The sequence below is a fragment of the Chiloscyllium plagiosum genome, unplaced genomic scaffold, assembly GCF_037043375.1.
Source record: "Chiloscyllium plagiosum isolate Xiang-an unplaced genomic scaffold, Cpla_swu_hap1 HiC_scaffold_21, whole genome shotgun sequence".
In the NCBI taxonomy this organism is placed as follows: Eukaryota; Metazoa; Chordata; class Chondrichthyes; order Orectolobiformes; family Hemiscylliidae; genus Chiloscyllium; species Chiloscyllium plagiosum.
Window position 1 is genome coordinate 18,054,344 of NW_028270159.1, and position 10,193 is coordinate 18,064,536.

Below are 10,193 nucleotides of genomic sequence, written 5' to 3' on the forward strand. Positions count from 1 at the left end.
CTGCCTCTTGATATGGCCTTGCACCGAGATGAGAGCAGAGATGAGGAAGAACAAGATCATAGCTGTATGTCTCCGAATTCCAGTAGCTACAATCCTAGTAACTAGCTACAGGATCTAAATACCCAAATGCCCATTGATTATCAAGATTTGAGTAAGATGAGGGGAAATATATTTCTAGTCTTCACTGAACTTCTTATGCTATTGATATTCTGGTGTCTCTAGGAATCCTCAAAGACCCTCTGGGCTGTAGAGAGCTCATTCTGGATTAGTGGTGCTGGAAGAGGACAGCAGTTCAGGCAGTATCCAAGGAGCAGCAAAATCGATGTTTCGGGCAAAAGCCCTTCATCAAGAATAAAGGCAGAGACCCTGAAGCATGGAGAGATAAGCTAGAGGAGGGTGGGGGTGGGGAGAAAGTAGCATAGAGTACAATAGGTGAGTGGAGGAGGGGATGAAGGTGATAGGTCAGGGAGAAGAGGGTAGAGTGGATAGATGGAAAAGAAGATAGGCAGGTAGGACAAGTCATGGGGACAGTGCTGAGCTGGAAGTTTGGAACTAGGGTGAGGTGGGGGAAGGGGAAATGAGGAAACTGTTGAAGTCCACATTGATGCCCTGGGGTTGAAGTGTTCCGAGGCGGAAGATGTGGCGTTCTTCCTCCAGGCGTCTGGTGGTGAGGGAGGCCCAGGACCTCCATGTCCTCGGCAGAGTGGGAGGGGGAGTTGAAATGTTGGGCCACAGGGCGGTGTGGTTGATTGGTGCGGGTGTCCCGGAGATGTTCCCTAAAGCGCTCTGCTAGGAGGCGTCCAGTCTCCCCAATGTAGAGGAGACCGCATCGGGAGCAAAGGATACAATAAATGATATTGGTGGATGTGCAGGTAAAACCTTGATGGATGTGGAAGGTTCTTTTAGGGCCTTGGATGGAGGTGAGGGAGAAGGTATGGGCGCAGGTTTTGCAATTCCTGTGGTGGCAGGGGAAGGTGCCAGGATGGGAGGGTGGGTTGTAGGGAGGGCGTTGACCTGACCAGGTAGTCACGGAGGGAACAGTCTTTGCGGAAGGCAGAAAGGGGTGGGGAGGGAAATATATCCCTGGTGGTGGGGTCTTTTTGGAGGTGGCATAAATGTCGACGGATGATTTGGTTTATGCGAAGGTTGGTAGGGTGGAAGGTGAGCACCAGGGGCGTTCTGTCCTTGTTATAGTTGGAGGGGTGGGGTCTGAGGACGGAGGTGCGGAATGTGGATGAGATGCGTTGGAGGGCATCTTTAACCACGTGGGAAGGGAAATTGCGGTCTCTAAAGAAGGAGGCCATCTGGTGTGTTCTGTGGTGGTACTGGTCCTCCTGGGAGCAGATACGGTGGAGGCGGAGGAATTGGGAATACGGGATGGCATTCTTGCAAGAGATAGGGTGGGAAGAGGTGTAATCCAGGTAGCTGTGGGAGTCGGTGGGTTTGTAAAAAATGTCAGTGTCATTAATGGAGTAGAGAGCTCATGCCCTGGTGCTGGTCATTTGGGCAAAGTCAGTGCAGAATAAGTGAGATAAGAGTGCAAATAGCTGCTCTCCCCCTTATTAGCACAGTTGGTTCTGTGATAACGTGTGTTTCTTCAATGAGTATTGGCTTTAATGCTATTGAAGAACTTGGACTGTTATTTGTAAAATGCGAACATTCCTTACCTCTATTGGCTATTAATGCAATTCAGGCCTCATTAGTTTAAATGGTGCAGTTATTGCACAATTTCTTATAACGCAAGATTGCACAAGAACGAAACTATCACATTATATCAGAATCAACTGCACTGCCATAGTGGGCCTGTACCACACTTCCAGAGGTAGGACCAATGCTGCCCCCCTATTTGGAAGCCTTGGAAATCATAGTTCTGATAGTGAGGCTAGAGACATGATGCAATATGTCTCCGTCTCTTATTATTTTCACTAAGCCTGCAAACTGAGAACTTCTCTCAAATAAAGAAGAGGAATAGTTACTGAAAGGATGACTTTAAGCTACAGTTTTTTGAGGATAAATAATAACATTACCTACAATCAGTTAGGTATCGTCTCACCTTATACCTTTTTGCCTCAGCTTCTTGTGTATATTTTCAATCAAACCGTTCAGGCATGTTGTGACACATCTCCAATGTAATTGGGCTTTGGACCTTCTAGCCCAGAGTTAGGGACACTACCACTGTGCCATTTGACCCCTATAATATGTCTATCTCATGTCAAACCTGGACATTTCACAGAAAATTGACCGTGATAATCACTACATTACAGAAGCAGAATGCTGAAGTTTTTATAAATAGACAGGACTTGTGTAATTGGTTCTGATTGCATCCAGTTATATCCTTTAATTGATGGAATTAGTTCTGCCCTACAAATGATCAGACTAGTTCTAGTAGATTCCAGAATAATTGATCAACTCTCACAACCTCCAATTTCATTGAAAAGCCAGATTTTTGTTGCAATATACTAACAAGCTGACACAGGGAATGAAATGCTAACTGTCAGCTTGAAGTGTGATGACTAACATGTATGCAGCACTAATGGAATTCTGCACTGATCCAACTGCATTTTCACTGCGCTTAAAAGAGGTTATTATCATAAAATGTAAAACTAGGCATCCTAACCCCTTTTTTAAATGTTCATGCTTGTAACACCGTTTTACTGTAAATGCCTGTTGCTAGTTAGTTCTCCAATTACACAATTTACAAAGCACACGATAGGAATAGCAGACATTTAATTTTTGGTGTCAGATTTTCTTTAGAGACAACAAAGTCTATTTAACAGTGTTGTTTTGACACAATTTCCTCAAAATGAAAGCTCTTTAACTCCATCTGCACGCAGTTGTACCAAAATCATTCATATATTTATTGCAGTGGTTAGTTGAGTTACAGCCAAGCAGCCAAGTATTTTGATCTTGCTGGATAAACTGGCTGAAGATAATCAAGTGCCCATCATCTCTGCACTCAATATGAACCAATACCATTTAATTTTCACCCCAAATTATTTTTCCCTTATAATTAAGAACTTGACCAGATCAGTCACAGTTTTTCATTCTTTGCCATCTGATTCACTAGGAATGCAAGAGGTGTCAAAGAGCACAAACTTGATCAGCAATTTCTACTTCAATTTGAGAGGATTTGGATCCAAGTATCCTCATGTAGGCTTGGGGTCAATTCTGTAGAGATCCATTTGGCTCCTGAAGGCAGCAAGGATTTCATTTGGAGTCAAACAGTCTTGATTTGGTTTGCTCACCTCAGTAATGCTGATCAGTTTTGAAGCCTAACAGTTCTACTTGTGGTATGAACATACAGATGGTTAATCAAGGCCTTGCAGGCTGGAGGAAAAAAATATAAATCACCTGCCAAGCTTTTTGTAGTCATATTGAAAACACTTTCCAGTGTGAGAAGAAAACCTTTCAATTTTGTCAGACAGATTTTGAAGTAAGCCATAATCATCAATAGGCCCAAAGAAAGTGATGAGGCTTCTCACCTGGGCTCCGAGCGCAAGCCTCCAATTAAAGAAAAATTGTTTGTTTTTAATGGTCTTTTACACTGACAAGTGGGCAATCATTCCAGCACCGGTAGCTGTCAGGGATCCAGGAAAATCCTCAGTTGATAATGCCCAATGCTTCCAATTAGGAGCAGAGCCGCTCCTGGAGCGCTAATGATTCCCCAGTCTCCACAGGCCCTCGATCAGACTTTTACTGCAAATTACTGACACAAAACAACTTGTATTGATGGCGGAACATGTCGTCCGTGGCTGCTGAGTTTAATGAGGCGATGGAAGTTTGGTTTTGCTGAATTTCTTTGTTTGACAGCTGCTTGGGAAGAGGAGTGTTGACCTTATAAAAGATTTAGTGATTCTCATTATATTCTGTCAAGTAGTAGAGTGATGTGTTTCTAAGTAATTTGCATCTAAGCTCCTTGTGCATATTTTTGCAGAGCATTTCTATATCAAAAAAGTAACTGTTGCAATCTTCCTGTCAGTTTTTGTTTGGAAAATGTTTGTCCAAAAGCTGCTTTTTCATGCAGCAGGAGTTTGGGGATGGGGGGTATGCAGGACACGGAGAGAGGGAAGAAAAGAAAGAGTTGTATCCATGTTGCAGTCCATCTAAGAAATTGAACTCAGTAGTTTTAGATTTTTCCTGGATATATTATGAAACTACCAACACATTGTGGCAGATGGTGGACCCAGCAGGGAATACTGGAGATAAGAGTGGCTCTATATCTGTGACGCTTTCTGACACAAACCTGGACCACTTGCTGAACAAGATTCTAACTATAATAGGTTTTGTGGGTGTGATTATTTTTAACAAGTTGTCAACAGCTCTTGAGAGTTCTTGATAATTTTTCAGTCCGACCTCCCTTTTGTTTGTTTTCCTGTATCACGGGCTGCACTAGATATCACTAACCTGTGACAACACTCATTCACTTTTCATGTGGTGAGGAAACAAAACAAAGGAGTACAATTAGTGAGATTGAACAAGGTGTAATGTTCTTCTCTTGACTATTTAAATGACCAGCACTGTTTCTACAATCACATGAATGATTGTTTCGTCTGCGAACCACTCAGGTGGGTGAAAGATCTTGCAGGCCACCCCACCCTGTTCCTACGCAACCGCTTTAACTTGCTACTGCAAAAAAATCATCAAATGCTTGCTAGTAAATGTAATAAAATATTGTGGATTTTTAAATATGATATACAAATTATTCATTTGTGGCAGAAACAAAAGTATAGAATTTTCTTATTACAAACATTAATATTACACATCAAAGAACACATCAAAGGATTCCATTGTGTTAAATTATCACAATAATCTTCAAAATTAATTCATGTCTTACATCTATAATAATTAATCAAAATCAATAGTAACAGAAATCCTGCAAATAAACTATATGGTTTTGTTTATGACAACTCATGCTGTGCAAATGAGAACTGGTCTGGTAGTATGTTTTCAAGAAGGGTTGTGAACTTGATAGTCTAGTCTGGTCTCTTGTATGGCCTTAATGTACATCAGGAACTGCATTTTGGACCAGCTTTCTGACCACCTGGAGGACCCTCATGGACTACCAGTGATGCCTAGAGCACACTAAGAGCTATAGATTGTCACAGTGACATGATTTCGGTGTTTTAAAGGGCTCAAAGGTTATGGGTAAGCTCAGTTTGGAGGATATCAATATTTTGCCCAAGTTTTTACAGTATAGACAGGCAAGAGACTGGAAGAACACAGCAAGCCAGGTAGAATCAGGAGATGGAGATGTTGACGGGTGTAACCCTTCTTCAGGTCTCCACCTGCTGATACTGCCTGGCTTGCTGTGTTCTTCCAGCCTCCTGCCTGTCTGTTTTGGATTCCAGCATCTGTACTTTTTTTTTGTCTCTAACCAAGTCTTTACAATAAGTATTTCATTTGAGAAATGCTCCATTCCTCTAAACTTATATCTCTATAGCTTTCAAAAATTACAGCATTGATTAAATTTCAAAAGTTCAGCACTGAAAATAAAGCTCCTTGGGGCATCCTTCTGTCATGAAAGATGCTGTTTACTGCATGTTTTTCTTTTCTATCAAATCTGATCACCTACATCTGCAAGTGTAACTTGTAATGATATCATAGACATTGTAAATGTGATTACTTTGTTCATGCTTGGAAGGAAAAACACTAAAATTTCATAATTTGAATATTGCACCTCTTAAGATTTGTATGAGATTTTGTTTAGAACATCAGAGGTAATTTCTGAGTTTTAAATTGTCAGAGTACACACAAATTTATGGCCCTTTTGGAATGTCATTTCAATCATTTTTGAATTGGATTTCCGAGCAAAAAATGGGGAATAAGAGAATGACTAATCCACAGAATCAGGGATTAAGTTTATCCAGGTGTTTTAGGGGTTTCTAAATTAAAACAAATTACTGAAGACAGAAGAGTTAAACTCCTTCTCTGTACATGGTTCAGCAAATATTCCAATCATTCATTGAACCAGAATCTGAATCTCTGTTTGCCAGTTATTCATAATCAATTATTACGTGCAATTATTATAAAACTTAATTGGACAGTGGGCGCACCATCACCACAAAGAATACTAAGGCTTGAAGGTGATTCACCATCACCTACTCGAGGGTTACTTTGGGATAGGTGATAAACATGGGTCTTGTCAGGGACACTCATATTATGTAAGTGCATATAATAATCAGTATGAATATCAGAACACAATGTGCAGGCGAGACCCTTTGCTCTGAGAAAAATAACTAGTTTAAATGTAACTTAGTGGAAGTCTTAAATTATGAAGGAGTTTGGTAGTTTAACTTATCGGGATGTCCATAAGTTAGGATCATAAATGTAATATGGTTGCTAATATATCTAATAAAGAAATCAAGTTTTTGTTTTACACAGAATGGTTACAATGTGAAACTATAGATATGACTCTAAGGAGAAGCTAGGTATGTACTTGATGTTGACAGTATATGCAGATGGGATGAGATGAAATAAATTAGAATGATATGGCAAAGTGTGAAGGGGAAAATCACTTCTCTTTTTAACTCTCTCTTGGTTAGTCACAACAAATACTCTTCGTTCTTTTTAGTGTGTGGTTATCGTACTTCAATTAAAACAGAGTTTGCTGGAAATGAAGGAGCCAATAATAAAAGTTTTCTTGAGTGAAAGAAAGAGGAATTTTAATACGTAACCCCAAAGATTACAAAAATGCAGCATCAAACACACAGACAAACAAGGATAATAACTATCAATAGAATGTCTGGTATAGACAGAGAGAATAAGGATTACAGAGTTTAAGAGTCCTTCCAGTCCTTGAAGTGTTTTAACATAAGACCACTGTTGTTTGATTGTTGACTGGTATCCTCAGCAACAGCGAGGTTTGTAGATACCTTTGCATTCTTGTTTGCATGCTCACGTAGTTCAATATCCAGCTAATTCACTTCACTCCTTATAACATTCAGAAACTGCTGAAGACATTGACTATAATGACACTGTGGATTATGGCAATAATCTATGTAACAGGATTGGTCACCTCCCAGTCAAAACTGTGCAGCACATTTATGATTTTGACACATGGGTAGGTTGAAAATATCCAAGTACATCCTATCCACACACAAAAAAATGAATCTAATCTTGCTGTCTATTGATCTATCAACATCAATGTGGATGGTGCCTTTAACAGTACCATCAACTGCCATTAGTGTAGCACTGTCCAGGACCACCCGAACCACTTGCTTCACACCTCATTAGTGTAAATTCAATTATGGTTCCACTAGGATAAGAACAGACAAGAGCTGAGAGTAGATGCTTTTTGGGTCGAGGCAGCATTAGAAGTATGACATCAAGGAATCCTCAGAAAATGGAGATCAATAAGGCTCAAGTGGAAACATTTCCAATATCTGAAGTCATACTTGATATTAAAAAAAAGCTTGCACTTTCAGATATCAGCCATTACAGCCCCAAGATATCACTGCAGTGATCCGCCAGTGTAACATCCTGGACCCAGTCATTTTCACTCATCTATTATGTTCAAATGAGCCATTCTCCTCCACTCTACCTCTACCCTGTCTGTTTGATCTTGTGCTACTTAGACATTCAATACTATGTATCTGTCTAATGCTCCCTCCAACTTATACAGGGTCTTGGTGATGCCACACCTAGAATACTGTGTGGAGTTTTGGTCTCCTTTTCTGAGGAAGGATGCTCTTGCTCTCTAGGGAGTTCAGCAAAGGTTTACCAGGTTGTTTCTGGGGATAGCAGGACTGACGTATTGGAGAGATTGACTTGGTTAGGATTTTTGTCACTGGAGTTCAGATGAATGAGGGGGCATCTCACAAGGGTTTGGTATGTTTTGGCGCAGCCGGTTGGGTGCCGGCATTTTGGCACAGCCGTTTGGGCGCCAAACCTATTTGGGCGCCAGCCCATTTGGCGACAGACGTTTTGGCGCTAAGAACATTTCGTTATTACAGTTACAGTTACAGTTTTTAGTGATTAACAGATTTAATGTTTTTATTTTTCAATAAAGTTACAGTTTTAAAACTTTTAAAAGTTCTTCCTTTGAATGATGATGAATCAATCAATATTTTCTTCCTAGCAAAACGTCCAAATGGGCTGGCGCCAAATCAGCTGGTGCCCAAACGGCCGTGCCAAAATGCCGGTGCCCAAACGGCTGCGCCCAATCGTCCCATTCCGATCTCATAGAGACTTATAAAATTCTAATAGGACTAGACAGGGGAGATGCCAGGAGGATGTTGGATATGCCCAGAACCAGGAGTCACAGTCTGAGGATTTGGGTATTTAGGACAGAGATGAGGAGACATTTCTTCACCCAAAGAGTGGTAAGACTGTGGAATCATTACCACAGGAAGTAGTTGAAGCCAAAACATCGAATATATTCAAGAGGCGGCTAGATATAGCACTTGGGGCAAATTTGGATCAATGGTTATGGGGAGAAAGCAGGATTAGGTATTGAGTTAGACAATTAGCTATGATCATGGTGAATGATGAAGCAGACGCAAAGGGCAGAATGGCCTCCTCCTGCTCCTATCTTCTATGTTTCTATTCCTACTTTCTATCTGGAAATATTGTTTTTTTGTTCTGTGTAATCTGGTTCTTTTAAAGATATATAGATAAATCATTTCATCCAAATTGAAACTTCTGACAGGTTTTATTTTCATTTTCATGATTCATTATTTTTGACAAAAAAACTACCATTCCATGGAACTAGTATTTTGTTTCCAATTCTTATGAAGATATGTATCAAAATGAAAAAAAGATGATGAAATCCCTCCATTTATAATTTTAAAATATGGTGTAAAGGAAAACAAAGTTCAAAAGAAATGCCATCAAAACCTTTCCTCTTAAGAAGGAAGGGTCAAATCTGGATTGACTCATTCTTTGTTAAAGGGCATTGTTGATCAAGAGCAAACACTAACATTCCACGAGCATTAGTTGAATTAAAGCTGCTTGTCATTTATTTTAACTCAAAAGTTTTTTTTTGTAAATTTAAAATAGCTAAACATCAATAGTTTAACTTGCAGTTCATGCTGTCTACACAACATTGCTCTAATAGTTAGATTAGCCACAGATTCTGGACAATGTTCTTCAGGTTTGAGGTTGGAGATTATGCTTCAGGCACTATAGTTTTTGAAATATTGTCCAAATGGATTATTGCCTCTGACATTTCCTTTGGTTTGTTTTGTGCAGATAGGACCTCACCTCGATACCTTCCGGAGCATGAAAGCTCGCCGTGCAGCTCTTGAAGCTAACTGGTTGGATTCTGCTGCAAGGAGTGGCCCCCATGGACATGGTGTCTATGCCTTTGAATAAATCACAACCTAAATTGATAGTTTTCTTTAACTTGCAAATTAAGTAGAGGGATTGTAATTGTGCATATTTTCAAATGCTTGAAATATGTAGCAATTTTAGTACATAACTGGAATTAAATTAATCTTTTAGCTGTCTAGATTGCATCTGTTGTGTTTCAAGATCCAACACTAGATTCAGGAAGAAACTCAGTTTAATATTCTGTATGTAGGCAATCATCATTTTCATCCCTCTGTTTAGAGAAAATAAATGATCATCTACTGTACATTAACATCCAAGACAATCTGATGGAAACTACCAGAAAAGGTCTCCGAAGTTAATCAATTAAAAAAATATTATTCTGTAGCATGCTATTACTCAGAGCTTATGTAAACTCAGTTCCCACATGACAGGCCAAAGGAAAAGGTGAGGACATTGGGTGCTTAAATAATCATAAAGACAAAACTGAACTGAAGGTACTTTGGCTTGCCATTATAAGGAATGGGGTAATTCTGTTTACTTGTTAACTAGAAGTGAAGAAGCACACACTTATTCCACATTCATACATTGTGTCCACGTTTACAGAAAGATTACAACTGTATGCTGAAATCAATGAAATGTAACAGTTAGTAGTCAAATATGGTCCCCCAAATAGTTTGCTGAATAACCCAATGCAATTGTGACATGAGACAGTTATTAGAGCTCAGGTTTCTGTGCTGCTGTTTGTACATTAGAACACTGATTACATTTCAAAGAAACCCCATAGGGTGTAAAGCACTTTGAGACATTCAGTGAGTAGAATGCTATCAGTTCTAGGACAGCTTAGGCTATGGAAAGAATTCTGGGAGAATTGAGAGAGATGTTGGGTGAGACGTTTCTCAACATGTCATTGCATTTTGTAATAT

General features: G+C 39.8%; 1 protein-coding gene across 1 annotated transcript in view; it reads left to right on the forward strand.

Annotated features, from left to right (window-relative positions):
* Positions 1 to 9,446, forward strand: part of cfap77 (cilia and flagella associated protein 77) — a 190,035-nt gene extending 180,589 nt beyond the window's left edge. The window contains exon 7 of the mRNA XM_043720336.2: positions 9,190 to 9,446. Within this exon, the coding sequence (XP_043576271.1) occupies positions 9,190 to 9,312 (123 nt within the window). The 3' untranslated portion in view covers positions 9,313 to 9,446. The remainder of the gene's footprint in view (positions 1 to 9,189) is intronic.
* The last annotated feature ends 747 nt before the right edge of the window (positions 9,447 to 10,193 follow it).